We start from the raw sequence: 26676 nt of genomic DNA, 5'->3' as shown, positions 1-26676 counted from the left end.
TTGTGGTGGTGCTGGTCAGAGCCCTACAGGATATGATTATGGTGGTGGTGCTGGTCAGAGCCCTACAGGATATGTTTATGGTGGTGGTGCTGGTCAGAGTACGTTCAGGATATGTTTATGGTGGTGGTGCTGGTCAGAGTCCTACAGGATATGTTTATGGTGGTGGTGCTGGTCAGAGTACGTTCAGGATATGTTTATGGTGGTGGTGCTGGTCAGAGTCCTACAGGATATGTTTATGGTGGTGGTGCTGGTCAGAGTACGTTTAGGATATGTTTATGGTGGTGGTGCTGGTCAGAGTACGTTCAGGATATGTTTATGGTGGTGGTGCTGGTCAGAGTACGTTTAGGATATGTTTATGGTGGTGGTGCTGGTCAGAGTACGTTTAGGATATGTTTATGGTGGTGGTGCTGGTCAGAGTACGTTTAGGATATGTTTATGGTGGTGGTGCTGGTCAGAGTACGTTCAGGATATGTTTATGGTGGTGGTGCTGGTCAGAGTACGTTTAGGATATGTTTATGGTGGTGGTGCTGGTCAGAGTACGTTCAGGATATGTTTATGGTGGTGGTGCTGGTCAGAGTACGTTTAGGATATGTTTATGGTGGTGGTGCTGGTCAGAGTACGTTTAGGATATGTTTATGGTGGTGGTGCTGGTCAGAGTACGTTCAGGATATGTTTATGGTGGTGGTGCTGGTCAGAGTACGTTTAGGATATGTTTATGGTGGTGGTGCTGGTCAGAGTACGTTTAGGATATGTTTATGGTGGTGGTGCTGGTCAGAGTACGTTTAGGATATGTTTATGGTGGTGGTGCTGGTCAGAGTACGTTCAGGATATGTTTATGGTGGTGGTGCTGGTCAGAGTACGTTCAGGATATGTTTATGGTGGTGGTGCTGGTCAGAGTCCTACAGGATATGGTTATATGTGGTGGTGCTGGTCAGAGTCCTACAGGATATGTTTATGGTGGTGGTGCTGGTCAGAGTCCTACAGGATATGGTTGTACGTGGTGGTGCTGGTCAGAGTCCTACAGGATATGGTTATATGTGGTGGTGCTGGTCAGAGTCCTACAGGATATGTTTATGGTGGTGGTGCTGGTCAGAGTACGTTCAGGATATGTTTATGGTGGTGGTGCTGGTCAGAGTACGTTCAGGATATGTTTATGGTGGTGGTGCTGGTCAGAGTACGTTCAGGATATGTTTATGGTGGTGGTGCTGGTCAGAGTACGTTCAGGATATGTTTATGGTGGTGGTGCTGGTCAGAGTACGTTCAGGATATGTTTATGGTGGTGGTGCTGGTCAGAGTACGTTCAGGATATGTTTATGGTGGTGGTGCTGGTCAGAGTACGTTCAGGATATGTTTATGGTGGTGGTGCTGGTCAGAGTACGTTCAGGATATGTTTATGGTGGTGGTGCTGGTCAGAGTACGTTCAGGATATGTTTATGGTGGTGGTGCTGGTCAGAGTACGTTCAGGATATGTTTATGGTGGTGGTGCTGGTCAGAGTCCTACAGGATATGGTTATATGTGGTGGTGCTGGTCAGAGTCCTACAGGATATGTTTATGGTGGTGGTGCTGGTCAGAGTCCTACAGGATATGGTTGTACGTGGTGGTGCTGGTCAGAGTCCTACAGGATATGGTTATATGTGGTGGTGCTGGTCAGAGTCCTACAGGATATGTTTATGGTGGTGGTGCTGGTCAGAGTACGTTCAGGATATGTTTATGGTGGTGGTGCTGGTCAGAGTACGTTCAGGATATGTTTATGGTGGTGGTGCTGGTCAGAGTACGTTCAGGATATGTTTATGGTGGTGGTGCTGGTCAGAGTACGTTCAGGATATGTTTATGGTGGTGGTGCTGGTCAGAGTACGTTCAGGATATGTTTATGGTGGTGGTGCTGGTCAGAGTACGTTCAGGATATGTTTATGGTGGTGGTGCTGGTCAGAGTACGTTCAGGATATGTTTATGGTGGTGGTGCTGGTCAGAGTACGTTCAGGATATGTTTATGGTGGTGGTGCTGGTCAGAGTACGCTCAGGATATGTTTATGGTGGTGGTGCTGGTCAGAGTACGCGTTCAGGATATGTTTATGGTGGTGGTGCTGGTCAGAGTACGTTCAGGATATGTTTATGGTGGTGGTGCTGGTCAGAGCACGTTCAGGATATGTTTATGGTGGTGGTGCTGGTCAGAGTACGTTCAGGATATGTTTATGGTGGTGGTGCTGGTCAGAGTACGTTCAGGATATGTTTATGGTGGTGGTGCTGGTCAGAGCCCTACAGGATATGGTTGTACGTGGTGGTGCTGGTCAGAGTAATGCTCAGGATATGTTTATGGTGGTGGTGCTGGTCAGAGTACGTTCAGGATATGTTTATGGTGGTGGTGCTGGTCAGAGTACGTTCAGGATATGTTTATGGTGGTGGTGCTGGTCAGAGTCCTACAGGATATGTTTATGGTGGTGGTGCTGGTCAAAGTACGTTCAGGATATGTTTATGGTGGTGGTGCTGGTCAGAGCCCTACAGGATATGGTTGTACGTGGTGGTGCTGGTCAGAGTACGTTCAGGATATGTTTATGGTGGTGGTGCTGGTCAGAGTACGTTCAGGATATGTTTATGGTGGTGGTGCTGGTCAGAGTACGTTCAGGATATGTTTATGGTGGTGGTGCTGGTCAGAGTCCTACAGGATATGGTTGTACGTGGTGGTGCTGGTCAGAGTCCTACAGGATATGGTTGTACGTGGTGGTGCTGGTCAGAGTACGTTCAGGATATGTTTATGGTGGTGGTGCTGGTCAGAGTCCTACAGGATATGGTTATATGTGGTGGTGCTGGTCAGAGTCCTACAGGATATGGTTATATGTGGTGGTGCTGGTCAGAGTCCTACAGGATATGTTTATGGTGGTGGTGCTGGTCAGAGTACGTTCAGGATATGTTTATGGTGGTGGTGCTGGTCAGAGTACGTTCAGGATATGTTTATGGTGGTGGTGCTGGTCAGAGTCCTACAGGATATGGTTATATGTGGTGGTGCTGGTCAGAGTCCTACAGGATATGTTTATGGTGGTGGTGCTGGTCAGAGTCCTACAGGATATGTTTATGGTGGTGGTGCTGATCAGAGTCCTACAGGATATGGTTATATGTGGTGGTGCTGGTCAGAGTCCTACAGGATATGTTTATGGTGGTGGTGCTGGTCAGAGTACGTTCAGGATATGGTTGTACGTGGTGCTGTTGTGGTTGTAGTTCTCTCACCATCTCTCAGTCTCTTGGTCTTTTCCTCAAGTGTGTCCAACTCCAGGTCAATCCTCTGCTTCTCCCTCTCGCTCTCCTTCTGTACCCTCTCTCGCTCCCCTCTCTCCTTTCTCTGCTCAGTCTCCTTCGGCCTTCGCTCTGCCATGTCAACCTCCTGTCCAGAGAAGGAGAGAGAGCGAGACAAAGGGAGGCATCTTGGTTATTCCATCAACAAGCTGTTCAAAACCAGTGGGAACGGTTACATTTTTTACCTTTTCAATTATATATTATAGGAGGTAGCAGCCTATCAGATTGGAGGAGTGGCTTATTGGAGGAGTGGCTTATTGGAGGCGTGGCTTATTGAGGCATGGCTTATTGGAGGCGTGGCTTATTGAGGCATGGCTTATTGGAGGAGTGGCTTATTGAGGCATGGCTTATTGGAGGAGTGGCTTATTGGAGGCATGGCTTATTGGAGGAGTGGCTTATTGGAGGAGTGGCTTATTGGAAGCATGGCTTATTGGAGGAGTGGCTTATTGGAGGAGTGGCTTATTGGAAGCATGGCTTATTGGAGGAGTGGCTTATTGGAGGTGTGGCTTATTGGAGGAGTGGCTTATTGGAGGCGTGGCTTATTGGAGGAGTGGCTTATTGGAGGTGTGGCTTATTGGAGGAGTGGCTTATTGGAGGCGTGGTTTATTGGAGGAGTGGCTTATTGGAGGAGTGGCTTATTGGAGGCGTGGCTTATTGGAGGAGTGGCTTATTGGAGGCATGGCTTATTGGAGGCATGTCTTATTGGAGGAGTGGCTTATTGGAGCAGTGGTTTATTGGAGGCATGGCTTATTGGAGGCATGTCTTATTGGAGGCATGTCTTATTGGAGGTGTGGCTTATTGGAGGAGTGTCTTATTGGGGGAGTGTCTTATTGGAGGCGTGGCTTATTGGAGGCGTGGCTTATTGGAGGTGTGGCTTATTGGAGGAGTGGCTTATTGGAGGCGTGGTTTATTGGAGTGGCTATTCAGCTCCCCCACTATTCAGCTCCCCCAGTATTCAGCTCCCCCAGTATTCAGCTCCCCCAGTATTCAGCTCCCCCACTATACAGCTCCCCCACTATACAGCTCCCCCACTATACAGCTCCCCCACTATACAGCTCCCCGGTATTCAGCTCCCCCACTATACAGCTCCCCCAGTATTCAGCTCCCCCAGTATTCAGCTCCCCCACTATACAGCTCCCCCACTATACAGCTCCCCCACTATACAGCTCCCCCACTATACAGCTCCCCCGGTATTCAGCTCCCCCAGTATTCAGCTCCCCCACTATTCAGCTCCCCCACTATACAGCTCCCCCACTATACAGCTCCCCCACTATACAGCTCCCCCGGTATTCAGCTCCCGCAGTATTCAGCTCCCCCAGTATTCAGCTCCCCCAGTATTCAGCTCCCCCACGATTCAGCTCCACTAGTATTCAGCTCCCCCACTATACAGCTCCCCCGGTATTCAGCTCCCGCAGTATTCAGCTCCCCCAGTATTCAGCTCCCCCAGTATTCAGCTCCCCCAGTATTCAGCTCCCCCAGTATTCAGCTCCCCCACGATTCAGCTCCACTAGTATTCAGCTCCCCCACTATTCAGCTCCACTATACAGCTCCCCCACTATACAGCTCCCCCGGTATTCAGCTCCCGCAGTATTCAGCTCCCCCAGTATTCAGCTCCCCCAGTATTCAGCTCCCCCACTATACAGCTCCCCCACTATACAGCTCCCCCACTATACAGCTCCCCCAGTATTCAGCTCCCCCAGCAGTCAATTCCCCCAGTATTCAGCTCCCCCAGTATTCAGCTCCCCCAGTATTCAGCTCCCCCACTATACAGCTCCCCCACTATACAGCTCCCCCAGTATTCAGCTCCCCCAGCAGTCAATTCCCCCAGTATTCAGCTCCCCCAGTATTCAGCTCCCCCAGTATTCAGCTCCCCCACTATTCAGCCCCCCAGTATTCAGCTCCCCCAGTATTCAGCCCCCACTATACAGCTCCCCCAGTATACAGCTCCCCCAGTATTCAGCTCCCCCAGTATTCAGCTCCCCCAGTATTCAGCTCCCCCAGTATTCAGCTCCCTGAGTATATAGCTCCCCAGTATTCAGCTCCCTGAGTATTTATCTCCCCCGGTATTCAGCTCCCCGGTATTCAGCTCCCCCAGTATTCAGCTCCCCCAGTATTCAGCTCCCCCAGTATTCATCTCCCCCGGTATTCAGCTCCCCCGGTATTCAGCTCCCCCAGTATTCAGCTCCCCAGTATTCAGCTCCCCCAGTATTCAGCTCCCCCAGTATTCAGCTCCCCCAGTATTTAGCTCCCCCAGTATTCAGCTCCCCCAGTATTTATCTCCCCCGGTATTCAGCTCCCCCGGTATTCAGCTCCCCCAGTATTCAGCTCCCCCAGTATTCAGCTCCCCCAGTATTCAGCTGCCCCAGTATTCAGCTGCCCCAGTATTCAGCTGCCCCAGTATTCAGCTCCCCCAGTATTCAGCTCCCCCAGCAGTCAGCTCCCCCAGTATTCAGCTGCCCCAGTATTCAGCTGCCCCAGTATTCAGCTGCCCCAGTATTTAGCTCCCCCAGTATTCAGCTCCCCCAGTATTCAGCTCCCTGAGTATTTATCTCCCCCAGTATTCAGCTCCCTGAGTATTTAGCTCCCCCAGTATTCAGCTCCCCCAGTATTCAGCTCCCCCAGTATTCAGCTCCCCCAGTATTCAGCTCCCCCAGTATTCAGCTCCCCCAGTATTCAGCTCCCCCAGTATTCAGCTCCCCCAGTATCTAGCTCCCCCAGTATCCAGCTCCCCCAGTATTCAGCTCCCCCAGTATCTAGCTCCCCGAGTATTCAGCTCCCCCAGTATCCAGCTCCCCCAGTATTCAGCTCCCCGAGTATGGCATCGATTACAGCAAATCTTCTTGGATAAGTCGGTAAGAGCTTTGCACACAATTTTTTCAAAATTCTTTAAGCTCTGTCAATGTTACAATGTTACAAGCAGGCTTGACTACTGTAATGCTCTCCATTGGTCAACTGCAAAACATACAGGATGCTGCAGCACAGGCACTGACCAGTTTCTTCTATTGGTTTTTAAAGCAATCCACGATTGTTACTATTCCCCCAGTCTTTAGTTACTATGCCCCCAGCCTCTAGTTACTATATCCCCAGCCTTTAGTCACTATGCCCCCAGCCTCTAGTTACTATATCCCCAGCCTTTAGTCACTATGCCCCCAGCCTCTAGTTACTATATCCCCAGCCTTTAGTTACTATGCCCCCAGCCTTTAGTTACTATGCCCCCAGCCTTTAGTTACTATGCCCCCAGCCTCTAGTTACTATGCCCCCAGTCTTTAGTTACTATGCCCCCAGCCTCTGGAACAGCCTGCCAGAGACCTTGTTGGGGGCTGAAACTGTGGACATTTTAAAAACAGTGCTCTCTGGTCTTGGTATATGTTGTGTTATATAGTGACAGTGCTCTCTGGTCTTGGTATATGTTGTGTTATATAGTGACAGTGCTCTCTGGTCTTGGTATATGTTGTGTTATATAGTGACAGTGCTCTCTGGTCTTGGTATATGTTGTGTTATATAGTGACAGTGCTCTCTGGTCTTGGTATATGTTGTGTTATATAGTGACAGTGCTCTCTGGTCTTGGTATATGTTGTGTTATATAGTGACAGTGCTCTCTGGTCTTGGTATATGTTGTGTTATATAGTGACAGTGCTCTCTGGTCTTGGTATATGTTGTGTTATATAGTGACAGTGCTCTCTGGTCTTGGTATATGTTGTATTATATAGTGACAGTGCTCTCTGGTCTTGGTATATGTTGTGTTATATAGTGACAGTGCTCTCTGGTCTTGGTATATGTTGTGTTATATAGTGACAGTGCTCTCTGGTCTTGGCGCGTGCTCTCTAGCCAACAGCTGGCAGATACAGTGCAGGTAGGCTACCTACATTATGAGATTACTTTGGATAAGAGGGATATTATGTTTATTTGTCAAATGGCAGCCAAGCATCAAATCATCACGTCACCAGAATAAGGCCCACACAATGTATTAGAAAAAAACATCAAACTCATCCCTGTGCACTTTCACCAACCTGTTAAGTTCATCAAAACTTATTTCACCTGTAGCCTAATAGCATGCTTCCCAAGTGGTAGTGGGAGGACCACGTAACATACCCACCATGTCGAACAAACAAATAGTCTAAACCTGGTTAGTTACTCTGTGATGTGTGGATTTACTCCAAAACACAAGGCTTTTGCATTTAGGTCAACAAGTCTCTTCCTATACTTCCTTTTCCTTTTTAGCACTGTTACTTTACTTCCTTGTTGCAAACAGGAAACATGTTTTTCAATATTTTTTATTCTGTATATTTGTATTCTTCTTTTCACTCTGTCATTTAGGTCATTATTGTGGAGTCACTACAATGTTGTTGATCCATCTTCAGTTTTCTACCATCACAGCCATTGAATTCTGTAATGCTTTAAAAAAAAATCACCAATGGCCTCATGGTAACATCCCTGAGCAGTTTAATTCCTGTCCTGCAGCTCTCTACTCAGGAAGTAGAGAATGGGGCAGGAGGAACTAGTTCAGAAGGAAGTAGAGGATGGAGCAGGAGGAACTAGTTCAGAAGGAAGTAGAGGATGGAGCAGGAGGAACTAGTTCAGAAGGAAGTAGAGGATGGGGCAGGAGGAACTAGTTCAGAAGGAAGTACAGGATGGGGCAGGAGGAACTAGTTCAGAAGGAAGTAGAGGATGGAGCAGGAGGAACTAGTTCAGAAGGAAGTACAGGATGGAGCAGGAGGAACTAGTTCAGAAGGAAGTAGAGAATGGAGCAGGAGGAACTAGTTCAGAAGGAAGTACAGGATGGAGCAGGAGGAACTAGTTCAGAAGGAAGTAGAGAATGGAGCAGGAGGAACTAGTTCAGAAGGAAGTACAGGATGGAGCAGGAGGAACTAGTTCAGAAGGAAGTAGAGAATGGAGCAGGAGGAACTAGTTCAGAAGGAAGTACAGGATGGAGCAGGAGGAACTAGTTCAGAAGGAAGTAGAGAATGGAGCAGGAGGAACTAGTTCAGAAGGAAGTAGAGAATGGAGCAGGAGGAACTAGTTCAGAAGGAAGTACAGGATGGAGCAGGAGGAACTAGTTCAGAAGGAAGTAGAGAATGGAGCAGGAGGAACTAGTCCAGAAGGAAGTAGAGGATGGAGCAGGAGGAACTAGTTCAGAAGGAAGTAGAGAATGGGGCAGGAGGAACTAGTTCAGAAGGAAGTAGAGAATGGGGCAGGAGGAACTAGTTCAGAAGGAAGTAGAGAATGGGGCAGGAGGAACTAGTTCAGAAGGAAGTAGAGAATGGGGCAGGAGGAACTAGTTCAGAAGGAAGTAGAGGATGGAGCAGGAGGAACTAGTTCAGAAGGAAGTAGAGAATGGAGCAGGAGGAACTAGAGGGTGGAGCAGGAGGAACTAGTTCAGAAGGAAGTAGAGTATGGAGCAGGAAAGCAGGAAATAGAGGATGGGGCAGGAGGAACTAGTTCAGAAGGAAGTAGAGGATGGAGCAGGAGGAACTAGTCCAGAAGGAAGTAGAGGATGGAGCAGGAGGATCTAGAGGATGGAGCAGGAGGAACTAGTCCAGAAGGAAGTAGAGGATGGAGCAGGAGGATCTAGAGGATGGAGCAGGAGGAACTAGTTCAGAAGGAAGGACCTTACAGATGCTGTATGTATGGGGGACAGAGGAAGGAGTGGTGATTCACTACTAGACTGAGGGACCTTATAGATGTTGTATGTACGAGGGACAGAGGAAAGAGTGGTGATTCACTACTTGACTGAGGGACCTTATAGATGTTGTATGTACGAGGGACAGAGGAAGGAGTGGTCATTCACTACTAGACTGAGGGACCTTATAGATGTTGTATGTACGAGGGACAGAGGAAGGGGTAGTCATTAAAAATCATGCCAACCCCTGTTATTTCACACGGAGTATGACTATACTAAAGTTATGAATTTTTTATTTATCCTAAAATATATGTACTTTTCCCCCCCCACTTTGACAAATTATTTTCTGTACATTGTTGACAAAAAAAAGACAATTAAATCGATTTTAATCCCACTTTGTAACACAATAACATGTGAAGAAATCCATGGGATCTGAATACTTTTGCAAGGCACTGTATGTAGGGAATAAGGTTCAAAAGTAGTGCACTACAGAGCAAATAGGGTACTATTTGTGACTCACCCTAGAGCTGTAAGGTGTACTAGAGACACCTGGCTTGAGTGACAGGTAGTCATCGGGGGCTTGGTCGTTGTAGTGATAGTTGCCCTCGGTGACGGCCGGGGGCGGTGATGGGAAGTCGAGACTCAAGTTCTCGTTCACTGTCTGTACTGCCTTCGAGCTGGACGTACTGGGGCCTACACACACACACACACACACACACACACACACACACACACACACACACACACACACACACACACACACACACACACACACACACACACACACACACACACACACACACACACACACACAGAGTAGTAGGGTGCAACCAAACTTTACATTTTATTACAATCTTTTTATTTTTTTATTACAATTTCTTCTCTCTAACTGTGGACTATTATTACCTTTAGGCTCCCCTACTGGTATATATATAAATATATATATAAATTAAATGATATACCTTTAGGCTCCCCTATATTAAATAATATACCTTTAGGCTCCCCTACTGGTATATATATAAATTAAATGATATACCTTTAGGCTCCCCTACTGGTATATATATATATAAATTAAATGATATACCTTTAGGCTCCCCTACTGGTATATATATAAATGAAATGATATACCTTTAGGCTCCCCTACTGATATATATATATAAATTATATACCTTTAGGCTCCCCTACTGGTATATATATATAAATTAAATTATATATCTTTAGGCTCCCCTACTGGTATATATATATAAATATATATATATAAATGAAATGATATACCTTTATGCCCCCCTACTGGTATATATATATAAATGAAATGATATACCTTTAGGCTCCCCTACTGGTATATATATAAATAAATATATATATATAAATTAAATGATATACCTTTAGGCTCCCCTACTGGTATATATATATAAATATATATATATATATAAATTAAATGATATACCTTTAGGCTCCCCTACTGGTATATATATATATAAATATAAATGATATACCTTTAGGCTCCCCTACTGGTATATATATATATAAATATAAATGATATACCTTTAGGCTCCCCTACTGGTATATATATATATAAATTAAATGATATATCTTTAGGCTCCCCTATTGGTATATATATATATAAATTAAAGATATATCTTTAGGCTCCCCTACTGGTATATATATATATATAAATTAAATGATATATCTTTAGGCTCCCCTACTGGTATATATATACATAAATTAAATGATATATCTTTAGGCTCACCTATTGGTATATTTATATAAATTAAATGATATATCTTTAGGCTCCCCTACTGGTATATATAAATTAAATGACACATCTTTAGGCTCTCCTACTGGTATATATATATAAATTAAATGATATATCTTTAGGCTCCCCTACTGGTATATATATATATATAAATTAAATTATATACCTTTAGGCTCCCCTACTGGTATATATATATATAAATTAAATGATATATCTTTAGGCTCACCTACTGGTATATATATAAATTAAATGATATACCTTTAGGCTCCCCTACTGGTATATATATATAAATTAAATGATATACCTTTAGGCTCCCCTACTGGTATATATATATATAAAGTGGTTTCAGAGAGAATAACAGGAGGGGAACCTTTAAGTCTGGTGTGCGTTTAACGCCAAGCGACCCTACCTTTCCTCTTTGTGGTGTTGTCTGTGTTCCTGGGCGATGGTTTCAACAAGCGGTTGGCATAGATGTTCCTAGTGTCCAGTTCCCTCTCTTTCTCCTACAAGGGTTAGAGTTAGCTTATATAACGCAACGTGTGTGTGTGTGTGTGTGTGTGTGTGTGTGTGTGTGTCCGTGTGTTTGTGTGTCTCCTTGTGCATTCAGAAAGTATTCAGACCCCTTGACTTTTTCCACATTTTGTTAAGTTACAGCCTTACCCTACAATGGATTAAATAGAAAATGTTCCTCATTAATCTAAACACAATACCTCATAATGACAAAGCGAAAACATGGTTTTAAGAATTTTGGGAAAATTGATTAAAAAAAAAAAAAAAATGAAATACCTTATTTATGTACAGTAACAGGCAAAGGTTTGGACACACCTACTCCTTCCAGGGTTCTTATTTATGTACAGTAACAGGCAAAGGTTTGGACACACCTACTCCTTCCAGGGTTCTTATTTATGTACAGTAACAGGCAAAGGTTTGGACACACCTACTCCTTCCAGGGTTCTTATTTATATACAGTAACAGGCAAAGGTTTGGACACACCTACTCCTTCCAGGGTTCTTATTTATATACAGTAACAGTCAAAGGTTTGGACACACCTACTCCTTCCAGGGTTCTTATTTATATACAGTAACAGGCAAAGGTTTGGACACACCTACTCCTTCCAGGGTTCTTATTTATGTACAGTAACAGGCAAAGGTTTGGACACACCTACTCCTTCCAGGGTTCTTATTTATTTCTACTATTTTCTACATTGTAGAATAATAGTGAAGACATCAACACTATGAAATAACACATATGGAATCATTTAGTAATCAAAAATAGTGTTAAACAAATCTAAATATATTTTAGATTTTAGATTCTTAAAAGTAGCCAAACTCCCCAAATACAGGTGTGCTAAATGTTTAGTGTCATACCCAAGAAGGTGCTAGTACTACGTTTAGTGTCATACCCAAGAAGGTGCTTCAACAAAGTACTGAGTAAAAAGTATGAATACTTATGTAAATATGATATTTTAGGGTTTTATTTTAAATACATTAAAAAATATATATTTAAAGCTATTTTCGCTTTGTCATTATGGGGTATTGTGTGTAGATTGGCGAGGGGAAAAAATTATTGAATCTATTGTAGAATAAGGCTGTAGCATAAAAGGAAAAGGTTATGGGGTCTGAATAGTTTTCCGAATGCAGTGGACACATGATATACAGTAGATGGAGTATAAAGGTCAATGAGCAACGTACCGTGTGTGTGTGTGTGTCCGTGTGTGTGTGTCCGTGTGTGTGTGTGTGTCCGTGTGTGTCCGTGTGTGTGTGTGTGTGTCCGTGTGTGTGTGTGTGTGTCCGTGTGTGTGTGTGTCCGTGTCCGTGTGTGTGTGTGTCCGTGTGTGTGTGTGTCCGTGTGTGTGTGTGTCCGTGTGTGTGTCCGTGTGTGTGTCCGTGTGTCCGTGTGTGTGTGTGTGTGTGTGTGTGTGTCCGTGTGTGTGTGTGTGTGTGTGTGTGTGTGTCCGTGTGTGTGTGTACCTTGAGTTTGTTGCTGAGTCGTTCCACCTCCTCCTGCAGGTCTGAGACCTGGTCCTGGGTACTGATGGTCTTCCTCCTCTCTGTAGCTAGCTGTCTCTGGTAACTACTGCTGCTCAGTTCCACTCTGCGCTCCAGATCCTAAACACACACACACACAGACACACACACTATAATTTGTGTAATAGAAGCTAACTCTAACCCTTGTAGGAGAGAGAACTGGACACTAGGAACATCAACAACTATGTTTTAAGGGAGAAGTAGGCATTGGTCTGATATGATCGACAGAAGGCGTTATGGTGTTGAGATCCGTTCGGTCCCCTAGACCCTACCCCCTACTCCCTACTCTCTACCCCCTACTCCCTATTCCCTACCCCCTATTCTCTACCCCCTACTCTTTACCCCCTACTCTCTACCCCCTACTCCCTACCCCCTACTCCCTACTCTTTACCCCCTACTCTCTACCCCCTACTCCCTACTCCCTACCCCCTACCCTTTACCCCCTACTCTCTACCCCCTACTCTCTACCCCCTACTCCCTACTCACTACCCCCTACCCCTACCCCTTACTCTCTACCCCCTACTCTCTACTCTCTACCCCCTACTCTCTACTCCCTACCCCCTACTCTCTACCCCCTACCCCCACTCTCTACCCCCTACCCCTACTCTCTACTCCCTACTCTCTACCCCCTACTCCTACCCCTACTCTCTACCCCCTACCCCTACTCTCTACCCCCTACCCCTACTCCCTACCCCTACTCTCTACCCCCTACTCTCTACCCCCTACTCCTTACCCCCTACTCCTACCCCCTACTCCCTACTCTCTACCCCCTACTCTCTACCCCCTACTCTCTACTCCCTACTCTTTACCCCCTACTCCCTACTCTTTACCCCCTACTCTCTACCCCCTACTCTCTACCCCCTACTCCCTACTCCCTACCCCCTACCCTTTACCCCCTACTCTCTACCCCCTACTCCCTACTCTCTACCCCCTACCCCTTACTCTCTACCCCCTACTCTCTACTCTCTACCCCCTACTCTCTACTCCCTACCCCCTACTCTCTACCCCCTACTCCCACTCTCTACCCCCTACCCCTACTCTCTACTCTCTACCCCCTACTCCTACCCCTACTCTCTACCCCCTACCCCTACTCTCTACCCCCTACCCCTACCCCCTACTCCCTACCCCCTACTCCCTACCCCCCTACTCCCACTCTCTACCCCCTACCCCTACTCTCTACCCCCTACTCTCTACCCCCTACCCCTACTCTCTACTCCCTACACTCTACTCCCTACTCTCTACCCCCTACCCCTACCCTCTACTCTCTACCCCCTACTCTCTACTCCCTACCCCCTACTCTCTACTCCCTACTCTCTACCCCCTACCCCTACCCCTACTCTCTACCCCCTACTCTCTACTACCTACCCCCTACCCCCTACTCTCTACCCCCTACCCTACCCCTACTCTCTACCCCCCTACTCCCTACTCTCTACCCCCTACTCTCTACTCCCTACCCCTACTCCCTACCCCCCTACTCCCTACTCCCTACCCCCTACTCCCTACCCCCTACTCTCTACCCCCCTACTCCCTACTCCCTATCCCCCACTCCCTATCCCCTACCCCTACTCTCTACCCCCTACTCTCTACTCCCTACCCCTACCCCCTACTCCCTACTCCCTACTCTCTACCCCCTATCCCCTACTCCCTACCCCTATCCCCTACTCCCTATCCCTACTCTCTACCCCCTACTCTCTACTCTCTACCCCCTACTCTCTACTCCCTACCCCTACTCTCTACTCCCTACTCCCTACCCCCTACTCTCTACTCTCTACCCCCTACTCTCTACTCCCTACCCCTACTCTCTACTCCCTACTCCCTACCCCCTACCCCCTACTCTCTACTCTCTACCCCCTACTCTCTACTCTCTACTCCCTACCCCTACTCCTACCCCCTACCCCCTACTCCCTACCCCCTACTCTCTACCCCCTATCCCCTACTCCCTACTCCCTATCCCCTACCCCCTAGTCTTCCCGTCTCCTCTTGATGATGTAACAATGCTCCAACGTTGTCTGAACTCAACATTCCATTTTAATATTGCTGTATGTGACAGTTAAACGCTATATTTAAGTTTGTTTGTATATGTGGAGTCTATTTGTGTACTAGTTTTAATATATATGTAACAGGACACTAAAAGTATGTTTAAATAATGTATTTGAACTCTTCATGTTAAATGTACTGTATATTGTTCAGATTTGTCCTTTGACGTCACCATGTTCAGTCTGCAGTAAAAGGTCAGCTGTTGTCACATCAGGAGTGCTGCCATTGGTGTTACCCTGCAGCTGAGACCAGATATTTATGGGAGAAGTTCAGGGAGAAGAAGACAGTGCTCCTCCTGCTCCTCCTTGCACAAAGGCGGAGGCAGCGGTCCTGCTGCTGGGTTGTTGCCCTCCTACGGCCTCCTCCACGTCTCCTGATGTACTGGCCTGTCTCCTGGTAGCGCCTCCATGCTCTGGACACGCTGACAGACACAGCAGACCTTCATGCCACAGCTCGCATTGATGTGCCATCCTGGATGAGCTGCACTACCTGAGCCACTTGTGTGGGTTGTAGACTCCGTCTCATGCTACCACTAGAGTGAAAGCACCGCCAGCATTCAAAAGTGACCAAAACATCAGCCAGGAAGCATAGGAACTGAGAAGTGGTCTGTGGTCACCACCTGCAGAACCACTCCTTTATTGGGGGTGTCTTGCTAAATGCCTATAATTTACACCTGTTGTCTATTCCATTTGCACAACAGCATGTGAAATGTATTGTCAATCAGTGTTGCTTCCTAAGTGGACAGTTTGATTTCACAGAAGTGTGATTGACTTGGAATTACATTGTGTTGTTTAAGTGTTCCCTTTATTTTTTTGAGTAGTGTATATTTTACCTCTTGGTGATGTCATTCGGAAACATAATGTAAACTTTCACTGCTATGCAGATGACACACAGCTGTACATTTCGATGAAACATGGTGAAGCCCCAAAATTGCCCTCCCTGGAAGCCTGTGTTTCAAAAAGAAGGAAGTGGATGGCTGCAAACTTTCTACTTTTAAACTCGGACAAAACAGAGATACTAGTTCTAGGTCCCAAGAAACAAAGATGTTTTGTCGCATTAAGAAGGAAATAAATTCCACAAATTAACTTTTAACAAGGCACAACTGTTAATTGAAATGTATTCCAGGTGCCTACCTCCTGACGCTGGTTGAGAGAATGCCAAAAGTGTGCAAAGCTTTCATCAAGGTAAAGGGTGGCTACTTTGAAGAATCTCAAATATAAAATATATTTTGATTTGTTTAACACTTTTATGGTTACTACATGATTCCATTTTGAGGTCTTCACTCTTATTCTACAATTTAGAAAATAGTAAAAATAAAGAAAAACCCTTGAATGAGCTTTTGACTGGCACTGAATCAGAAATGCTACAAGAAGGTAGCACATCGTTGGTTCTTAATGGACAGAAATTAGCATGTGAACCCGATAATTGATACATTTAATAAAACTGTTGCACCTACAAACTTAAGACAATCTGACATTTTTTTAAGTCCAATAGTCGCTTTATGGGACGCTCGAATTTGAGTTAGGTAGGTGCAGGAAATACTCTGAAAACTAAAATGCTAACGACCCTCTTGAAAATCCGGTATGTGGAATTTTCATAGACATTGGTGTCATATTGGCTACAATAATCGATGCCAAACAGCATGGTGAAACCAACCATCGCCCAGGAACAGAAACCACGCCACCAAGAGGACAGCTACTGCTCTGCCTGCCTGCGTGCGTGTGAGAACTAGTGTCCTGTACTTCACCTTAAGAGCTCTGTGATGTGTGATCTTTGTTTAACATGTGCAGGAGATGGTCCCTGTAGTGTGTTAGTAGCTACTGTACCTTGATCTTTAGCTGGTTCTCCTGGTCCTTGGCCCTCTCCTGCTCCAGTCTCCTGGTGAGCTCCTCCCTGGGACCTAACTCCTGCTGTTCTGCCAGACGCCTCAGACGAGCCAGGGACGACTGGCTACGCTGCAGCTGGGACTGGAGGGAGGGAGGGAGGGAGGGAGGCAGGCGGGGGAGAGAGAGAGAGAGAGAGAGAGAGAGAGAGAGAGAGAGAGAGAGAGAGAGGGCAGGCAGGGAGAGAGGGAGGCAGGGAGAGAGAGAGGGAGGCAGGGAGAGAGAGAGGGAGAGAGAGAGAGAGAGAGAGGAGGGAGGGAGACAGGGAGGCAGGGAGAGAGAGAGAGAGAGAGAGAGAGAGAGAGAGGCAGGGAGAGAGGGAGGCAGGGAGAGAGGGAGGCAGGGAGAGAGGGAGGCAGGGAGAGAGAGAGAGGGAGGGAGGGAGGGAGGGACAGTCAGATGGACACTTCTGGCCAGCTCACACTTAAACCTATTTTATTTATTTTGTACTCTTCAACAAAAAGCAAACACTTTCTGGATTTAGATCTGGTCAGTATGAGTCCTCTGGCTTTCCGTACCTGTGTGTCTTTGAGTCGCCTCTCAGCGTCCCGCTCCCTCTCCTGTGTCCGCCGTAGACGTTCCCGCAGAGCTGTGGTCTCGTTGGCGTGGCGCGACAGCAGCTGGGCGATCTCACTCTCCGTGTCGTCGTATCGCTGCAGCGCCCTCTCCTGGCGGTGCTGGAGCTATGGGAATCACACACAGACAGGCCGTTTGAAATAGATTTGAGGATTCTCTATCTGATTTATTATGGCGTCTGTGACAGCACCATTGAGGCTATCTCCATTTTAAAGTAGTCCATTTTATTGTTCTTTTGCGTTTGAAAAAAAAGCATAAACTTTATATTGGTGATTGACCTAAACCAAATATTATGTGTCATTCATGTAATTGTGGCCACTAACTGGCAGTGATATAGAAGAAATGTACAAATTATAGGCAACCCAATATGAACAACACAACCCTCTGATCATTGGCTGATCGCACCCAATCCGTAGAAAACCCTACCCAGTTGACTACTTTTAAATTGTGGATGCCCTTGGCAATGCCCATGCTAAAATGGGTTAAATCCATCTAGAGTCTATCTATCTGTATGGACAGGATGTACTAAAGTAACTGTCCAATAAAAATGACATTAAGGGACACAAAGCAACTCAGTACCATCGCTTTTACCTGATTTAGAGTTAGAACACCTGGGAATTGTTTTACAGTTAGGGGAATTGTTCAACCCTAGTCAGAACGTTAGGCAATACATGACTGAGGATCAGGGTTAGGGGTTAGTAGGTTACATTTACATTTAAGTCATTTACCTGTCTGAGTTACCTGTCTGAGGGTCAGGGTTAGGGGTCAGTTAGGTTACCTGTCTGAGGGTCAGGGTTAGGGGTTAGTTAGGTTACCTGTCTGAGGGTCAGGGTTAGGGGTTAGTTAGGTTACCTGTCTGAGGGTCAGGGTTAGGGGTCAGTTAGGTTACCTGTCTGAGGGTCAGGGGTCAGTTAGGTTACCTGTCTGAGGGTCAGGGTTAGGGGTCAGTTAGGTTACCTGTCTGAGGGTCAGGGTTAGGGGTTAGTTAGGTTACCTGTCTGAGGGTCAGGGTTAGGGGTCAGTTAGGTTACCTGTCTGAGGGTCAGGGTTAGGGGTTAGTTAGGTTACATGTCTGAGGGTCAGGGTTAGGGGTTAGTAGGTTACCTGTCTGAGGGTCAGGGTTAGGGGTTAGTAGGTTACCTGTCTGAGGACAGGATTAGGGGTTAGTTAGGTTACCTGTCTGAGGGTCAGGGGTCAGTTAGGTTACCTGTCTGAGGGTCAGGGTTAGGGGTCAGGGGTTAGTTAGGTTACCTGTCTGAGGGTCAGGGTTAGGGGTTAGGGGTCAGTTAGGTTACCTGTCTGAGGGTCAGGGTTAGGGGTCAGGGTTAGTAGGTTACCTGTCTTGAGGGTCAGGGTTAGGGGTCAGTTAGGTTACCTGTCTGAGGGTCAGGGTTAGGGGTCAGTTAGGTTACCTGTCTGAGGGTCAGGGTTAGGGGTTAGTTAGGTTACCTGTCTGAGGGTCAGGGTTAGGGGTCAGGGTTAGTAGGTTACCTGTCTTGAGGGTCAGGGTTAGGGGTTAGTTAGGTTACCTGTCTGAGGGTCAGGGTTAGGGGACAGTTAGGTTACCTGTCTGAGGGTCAGGGTTAGGGGTTAGTTAGGTTACCTGTCTGAGGGTCAGGGTTAGGGGTTAGGGGTCAGTTAGGTTACCTGTCTGAGGGTCAGGGTTAGGGGTTAGTTAGGTTACCTGTCTGAGGGTCAGGGGTCAGTTAGGTTACCTGTCTTGAGGGTCAGGGTTAGGGGTCAGTTAGGTTACATGTCTGAGGGTCAGGGTTAGGGATCAGTTAGGTTACCTGTCTGAGGACAGGATTAGGGGTTAGGGGTTAGTTAGGTTACCTGTCTGAGGGTCAGGGTTAGGGGTCAGGGGTTAGTAGGTTACCTGTCTGAGGGTCAGGGTTAGGGGTCAGGGTTAGTAGGTTACCTGTCTGAGGACAGGATTAGGGGTTAGTTAGGTTACCTGTCTGAGGGTCAGGGTTAGGGGTCAGGGTTAGTAGGTTACCTGTCTGAGGGTCAGGGTTAGGGGTCAGGGTTAGTAGGTTACCTGTCTGAGGACAGGATTAGGGGTCAGTTAGGTTACCTGTCTGAGGGTCAGGGTTAGGGGTTAGTTAGGTTACCTGTCTGAGGGTCAGGGTTAGGGGTCAGGGTTAGTAGGTTACCTGTCTGAGGACAGGATTAGGGGTTAGTTAGGTTACCTGTCTGAGGGTCAGGGTTAGGGGTCAGGGTTAGTAGGTTACCTGTCTGAGGACAGGATTAGGGGTCAGTTAGGTTACCTGTCTGAGGGTCAGGGTTAGGGGTTAGTTAGGTTACCTGTCTGAGGGTCAGGGTTAGGGGTCAGGGTTAGTAGGTTACCTGTCTGAGGGTCAGGGTTAGGGGTCAGGGTTAGTAGGTTACCTGTCTGAGGATCAGGGTTAGGGGTTAGTTAGGTTACCTGTCTGAGGGTCAGGGTTAGGGGTCAGTTAGGTTACCTGTCTGAGGGTCAGGGTTAGGGGTTAGGGGTTAGTTAGGTTACCTGTCTGAGGGTCAGGGTTAGGGGTTAGTTAGGTTACCTGTCTGAGGATCAGGGTTAGGGGTCAGTTAGGTTACCTGTCTGAGGGTCAGGGTTAGGGGTCAGTTAGGTTACCTGTCTGAGGGTCAGGGTTAGGGGTCAGTTAGGTTACCTGTCTGAGGATCAGGGTTAGGGGTTAGTTAGGTTACCTGTCTGACGGTCAGGGTTAGGGGTCAGTTAGGTTACCTGTCTGAGGACAGGATTAGGGGTTAGTTAGGTTACCTGTCTGAGGGTCAGGGTTAGGGGTTAGTTAGGTTACCTGTCTGAGGGTCAGGGTTAGGGGTTAGTTAGGTTACCTGTCTGAGGGTCAGGGTTAGGGGTTAGGGGTTAGTTAGGTTACCTGTCTGAGGGTCAGGGTTAGGGGTCAGGGTTAGTAGGTTACCTGTCTGAGGGTCAGGGTTAGGGGTTAGTTAGGTTACCTGTCTGAGGGTCAGGGTTAGGGGTCAGTTAGGTTACCTGTCTGAGGGTCAGGGTTAGGGGTTAGGGGTTAGTAGGTTACCTGTCTGAGGGTCAGGGTTAGGGGTCAGGGTTAGTAGGTTACCTGTCTGAGGGTCAGGGTTAGGGGTTAGTTAGGTTACCTGTCTGAGGGACAGGGTTAGGGGTTAGTAGGTTACCTGTCTGAGGATCAGGGTTAGGGGTTAGTTAGGTTACCTGTCTGAGGGTCAGGGTTAGGGGTCAGGGTTAGTAGGTTACCTGTCTGAGGGTCAGGGTTAGGGGTTAGTTAGGTTACCTGTCTGAGGGTCAGGGTTAGGGGTCAGTTAGGTTACCTGTCTGAGGGTCAGGGTTAGGGGTCAGTTAGGTTACCTGTCTGAGGGTCAGGGGTCAGTTAGGTTACCTGTCTGAGGGTCAGGGTTAGGGGTCAGTTAGGTTACCTGTCTGAGGATCAGGGTTAGGGGTCAGTTAGGTTACCTGTCTGAGGGTCAGGGTTAGGGGTCAGTTAGGTTACCTGTCTGAGGGTCAGGGTTAGGGGTCAGTTAGGTTACCTGTCTGAGGGTCAGGGTTAGGGGTCAGTTAGGTTACCTGTCTGAGGGTCAGGGTTAGGGGTCAGGTAGGTTACCTGTCTGAGGGTCAGGGTTAGGGGTCAGTTAGGTTACCTGTCTGAGGATCAGGGTTAGGGGTCAGTTAGGTTACCTGTCTGAGGGTCAGGGTTAGGGGTTAGTAGGTTACCTGTCTGAGGGTCAGGGTTAGGGGTTAGTAGGTTACCTGTCTGAGGGTCAGGGTTAGGGGTTAGTAGGTTACCTGTCTGAGGGTCAGGGTTAGTAGGTTACCTGTCTGAGGGTCAGGGTTAGGGGTCAGTTAGGTTACCTGTCTGAGGACAGGATTAGGGGTTAGTTAGGTTACCTGTCTGAGGGTCAGGGTTAGGGGTCAGGGTTAGTAGGTTACCTGTCTGAGGGTCAGGGTTAGGGGTTAGTTAGGTTACCTGTCTGAGGGTCAGGGTTAGGGGTCAGTTAGGTTACCTGTCTTGAGGGTTAGGGGTTAGGGGTCAGTTAGGTTACCTGTCTGAGGACAGGATTAGGGGTTAGTTAGGTTACCTGTCTGAGGGTCAGGGTTAGGGGTCAGGGTTAGTAGGTTACCTGTCTGAGGATCAGGGTTAGGGGTTAGGGTTAGTAGGTTACCTGTCTGAGGGTCAGGGTTAGGGGTCAGTTAGGTTACCTGTCTGAGGGTCAGGGTTAGGGGTCAGTTAGGTTACCTGTCTGAGGGTCAGGGTTAGGGGTTAGGGGTCAGTTAGGTTACCTGTCTGAGGGTCAGGGTTAGGGGTTAGGGGTTAGTTAGGTTACCTGTCTGAGGGTCAGGGTTAGGGGTTAGTTAGGTTACCTGTCTGAGGATCAGGGTTAGGGGTTAGTTAGGTTACCTGTCTGAGGGTCAGGGTTAGGGGTCAGTTAGGTTACCTGTCTGAGGGTCAGGGTTAGGGGTTAGGGGTCAGTTTGGTTACCTGTCTGAGGGTCAGGGTTAGGGGTTAGGGGTTAGTTAGGTTACCTGTCTGAGGGTCAGGGTTAGGGGTTAGGGGTTAGTTAGGTTACCTGTCTGAGGGTCAGGGTTAGGGGTTAGTTAGGTTACCTGTCTGAGGATCAGGGTTAGGGGTCAGGGTTAGTAGGTTACCTGTCTGAGGGTCAGGGTTAGGGGTTAGTTAGGTTACCTGTCTGAGGATCAGGGTTAGGGGTCAGGGTTAGTAGGTTACCTGTCTGAGGGTCAGGGTTAGGGGTCAGTTAGGTTACCTGTCTGAGGATCAGGGTTAGGGGTTAGTTAGGTTACCTGTCTGAGGGTCAGGGTTAGGGGTCAGTTAGGTTACCTGTCTGAGGATCAGGGTTAGGGGTTAGTTAGGTTACCTGTCTGAGGGTCAGGGTTAGGGGTTAGTTAGGTTACCTGTCTGAGGGTCAGGGTTAGGGGTCAGTTAGGTTACCTGTCTGAGGGTCAGGGTTAGGGGTCAGTTAGGTTACCTGTCTGAGGATCAGGGTTAGGGGTCAGGGTTAGTAGGTTACCTGTCTGAGGGTCAGGGTTAGGGGTCAGTTAGGTTACCTGTCTGAGGGTCAGGGTTAGGGGTTAGTTAGGTTACCTGTCTGAGGGTCAGGGTTAGGGGTCAGTTAGGTTACCTGTCTGAGGGTCAGGGTTAGGGGTCAGTTAGGTTACCTGTCTGAGGATCAGGGTTAGGGGTCAGGGTTAGTAGGTTACCTGTCTGAGGGTCAGGGTTAGGGGTCAGTTAGGTTACCTGTCTGAGGGTCAGGGTTAGGGGTCAGTTAGGTTACCTGTCTGAGGGTCAGGGTTAGGGGTTAGTTAGGTTACCTGTCTGAGGGTCAGGGTTAGGGGTCAGTTAGGTTACCTGTCTGAGGGTCAGGGTTAGGGGTTAGTTAGGTTACCTGTCTGAGGGTCAGGGTTAGGGGTCAGTTAGGTTACCTGTCTGAGGGTCAGGGTTAGGGGTCAGTTAGGTTACCTGTCTGAGGGTCAGGGTTAGGGGTCAGTTAGGTTACCTGTCTGAGGATCAGGGTTAGGGGTCAGGGTTAGTAGGTTACCTGTCTGAGGGTCAGGGTTAGGGGTCAGGGTTAGTAGGTTACCTGTCTGAGGGTCAGGGTTAGGGGTCAGTTAGGTTACCTGTCTGAGGGTCAGGGTTAGGGGTCAGTTAGGTTACCTGTCTGAGGGTCAGGGTTAGGGGTCAGTTAGGTTACCTGTCTGAGGGTCAGGGTTAGGGGTCAGTTAGGTTACCTGTCTGAGGGTCAGGGTTAGGGGTTAGTAGGTTACCTGTCTGAGGGTCAGGGTTAGGGGTCAGTTAGGTTACCTGTCTGAGGGTCAGGGTTAGGGGTCAGTTAGGTTACCTGTCTGAGGGTCAGGGTTAGGGGTTAGTTAGGTTACCTGTCTGAGGATCAGGGTTAGGGGTTAGTAGGTTACCTGTCTGAGGGTCAGGGTTAGGGGTCAGTTAGGTTACCTGTCTGAGGGTCAGGGTTAGGGGTCAGTTAGGTTACCTGTCTGAGGGTCAGGGTTAGGGGTTAGTAGGTTACCTGTCTGAGGATCAGGGTTAGGGGTCAGTTAGGTTACCTGTCTGAGGGTCAGGGTTAGGGGTCAGGGTTAGGGGTCAGGGTTAGTAGGTTACCTGTCTGAGGGTGCGGTTCTCCTTAGTTATCTGGTCGGTGTGGAGCTGTAGCTCTGCCAGGGCGTTGCGTAGCTCGCTGATCTTCAACAGGCGGGCCGACAGCATGCGCTTGGTCACCAGGTCAAGATCTTTAGGGGGTGCCGTGGTGTCCTTGATCAGGCTCTGGGACTCGGTCCGTACCCCCCAACGCTGAGCCCGCTGGGGCTGGGCACCCACACGGGGAGGGCGAGACACACCCCGACGGACGCCTATGGAGGAGAAACACACACACAGGGTTACACACAGTACACACCTGGGACACACACACACACAGGGTTACACACAGTACACACCTGGGACACACACACACAGGGTTACACACAGTACACACCTGGGACACACACACACAGGGTTACACACAGTACACACCTGGGACACACACACACAGGGTTACACACAGTACACACCTGGGACACACACACACAGGGTTACACACAGTACACACCTGGGACATCTCTATGTGTTACACTTACATAACAACTAGGACATCTCTGTTGCAACTACATAACAACTAGGACATCTCTGTTACACCTACATAACAAGTTACACCTTAGAGTAGTACAGAGACCACATTTGAAGTGTGCTAGCGAGCTACACTGCTATCTACTGGAGACATTGCGTGGGTGTGAGTATACAGTACCTGTTTGGTGAGGGTACAGAGACCCTCTTGGTGCGGGTGGGTGTGGGTGTACAGTACCTGTTTGGTGCGGGTACAGAGACCCTCTTGGTGCGCGTGGGTGGGTGTGGGTGTACAGTACCTGTTTTGTGTAGAGGACTGCTGGAGACCCTCTTGGCGTGAGGTCCTTTTCTGCGAGGGCTGGGGGAGGGCGTACGGGAGTAGGGTGACAGCGTGTGTTCCGAGGGTGTTAGATTCTCGTAGTCCTCAGAGTAGAAAGAGCTGCTCCGCCGATGCTCTCTGTCTGACATGCGGTCCCGGTCTGGATCCACTTCCTGTGTCCTTGTCTTAGCCTGGTCCCCAGCACAGCTGTCCCTCTCACCTCTTTCTCCGTCCCGACTCTTGTCCCGTTTCAGAGTTCGTACCGACGCCTCGGAACCTTTCCCAGCCGTGCTCCTGTTGAGGGACTGACGACTCTGGCGCTCTGCATCTCGGTTGTCCTCGTAAGGGTGAGGAATGTTCTCCGTCTCCATGTGGTCCCTCTGACAGGAGATTCTTCATGGATAAGATGGATACACAGAAGAAGTCATCCGATGATTCAGATTAGTCCTATCACACTGTATCACTGACTGCGTAGGCTCCCTACCAGTCAATAACATTGATATAACCTAGTGTACTACAAAGGCAATAGGTACACATCCTTAATTTGGTACATTCTTAAATCATTCTCTCTAAGGCATAACATCCTAGCCATTTTGTCATTGTATTTTTTATTACCTTTATTTAACGAGGCAAGTCAGTTAAGAACGTCAGCTCGGGAGTTTGTACTTGCAACCTTACGTTTACTAGTCTATTTCACATTAATGCAATTCAGGAGGACAACATTTTTGGACAGGTCTGAGAAGCTTTCACATCTTACTTTAAAAAAAAAAATGTATTTAACCTTTATTTAACTGGGCAAGTCAGTTAAGAACAAATTCTTATTTACAATGATGGCCTACCCCGGCCCAACCCGGAAGATGCTGGGCCAACTGTGCTCCGCCCTATGGGACTCCCAATCAAGGCCGGTTGTGATACAGCCTGGATTCGAACCAAGGTATCTGTAGTGACATCTCTAGCACTGAGATGCAGTGCCTTAGAACGCTGCGATGTTCAAATCAAATACAAGAATGGGAATAAAGTGACAGATTGTAAACAGTAGCAGTTGCGTGTGATGAGTCCAAAAATGGTTTGCGCAAACAAACGTTTTGAACAAAAAAATTGTGTTTCTATTGGACAAATTCAGGTAGGTCCTGTCCCGTTTCGTTCTGTTTATACTCTGTTTGCTTCCGTTTGGTAAAGAGTAAACCGTAAACGCACAGATATTTCACTGGATTTATAAATATGAAGCATCCGGTTAGCGTTTCCGCTCACTACCAAATTTGGTAGTTAGAGGAAGCCCACTGGCGGGCAGTGGGAGAAGATGGAACAAGATAGATTTTGTCCGATATTCTGCAAATCTTCTCATCAATTAAAACATTTGATCTCAATGCAGCTTTCTGTTACCAAAACTAAAATATGTTATGAACAGAAAGTTTTGTAGACTTCACCCTTTTGTAAATACATTTTTTTTTTTTAAATCAAGCTGTTTATAAAGGAGTGCAAAAGCGAGTTAAGTTATTGCATACGCGCACTTCAGAGTTATGCGTTCCCTGACGGAAATATGCAGATGAATACTGGACTGCGTCAATAAAGATATCCCCAGCGGGTGTTTCGCTGAGCAAGCCAACTTCTTGCCACTATGACTCATTAGTTCCCATTGGAAACGATAAACTGTGGTCTATCTTGGCTTAGTTATAAAAGCCATTCAGTTGCAAAACGTAAATCCCCAGCCACCCCACCCCCACCCTACATCACCAGGTTTAATCAACATTTATTTGAGTCGATTTGCTATTTGTTCAGGCTCATTTTAAATTAAAAAGTTTGGAAAGAGGCATTATCAACCCACCTCGTTTAGATGAACCTTGGCGTCACGTCTCCGTGACTTCTCTCCTTTCGCGGAATGGTCTCTTGTCTGGTCAACTTGGTAGCTAACTAGTCTAGATAATTAGCTATTTGTCTTGCTGACTAGTCTAGATAACTAGCTATTTGTCTTGCTAACCTAGCACCGCTCGTTAGCTCTGAATAGCTAGTTATATAGCTAACGACGTTAGCTAAATTAGCAGTCTAGCTAACAACAACAAAGCCTGTAACCCTAGTAACATTTAACCCTGCATTTATGCCAGAATATGTCCATGGCTCTTTAGCTATCTATTTAAGATATGGGTCATTTACTGCCCTCTAAATTTGGGGGGAACATATACTAAAAGCTAGCTAGGGGATAGGCACAGCGACATGGCAGACTCCACGCCTGGCCCCTTTAGGTCGGTCCGCTCTGGTCACTGTGACGCGGCGCCATGGCAACCCTCCGGTACCGCTTTACGGTGTAGTTCCATAGTTGCGCCGGAGAGAGACGCTGTTGCCACTTGTTGCATGAACACAGAGATTATCCAGATTATTTCATTAGAGGAACCGAAGGGATTCATTCATCCTGATATGTTTGCATGCAAAAAAGAAAAAAAAAGAAAGAAAGAGTGGATTTTGTAGCATTTATTGCAATGGTCATAAACTGTACACACATCACAAAACGGTAAATAATCTTTTTAAAAGGTAACTTTTCATTACACTTC

The 26676-nt window shown here is 47.5% G+C and overlaps 1 protein-coding gene across 1 annotated transcript; it reads right to left on the bottom strand.

The window, feature by feature from the left end:
- Positions 1 to 3223: 3223 nt before the first annotated feature.
- On the bottom strand, positions 3224 to 26377 carry lca5 (lebercilin LCA5; the record flags this gene model as incomplete). Its single annotated transcript, XM_064965031.1, has 9 exons — positions 25956 to 26377; positions 24111 to 24523; positions 23314 to 23561; positions 17131 to 17295; positions 16556 to 16696; positions 12636 to 12773; positions 11075 to 11168; positions 9430 to 9602; positions 3224 to 3377 (listed from the first exon to the last, which is right to left on the bottom strand). Coding segments are annotated over exons 2-9 (1504 nt in total), but the record flags the coding sequence as incomplete, so codon positions are not given.
- Between the last annotated feature and the right edge of the window lie 299 nt (positions 26378 to 26676).

This window comes from Oncorhynchus masou, unplaced genomic scaffold, assembly GCF_036934945.1.
Source record: "Oncorhynchus masou masou isolate Uvic2021 unplaced genomic scaffold, UVic_Omas_1.1 unplaced_scaffold_1100, whole genome shotgun sequence".
NCBI classification, from domain to species: domain Eukaryota; kingdom Metazoa; phylum Chordata; class Actinopteri; order Salmoniformes; family Salmonidae; genus Oncorhynchus; species Oncorhynchus masou.
This window is presented reverse-complemented; position numbering and strand designations above follow the sequence as displayed.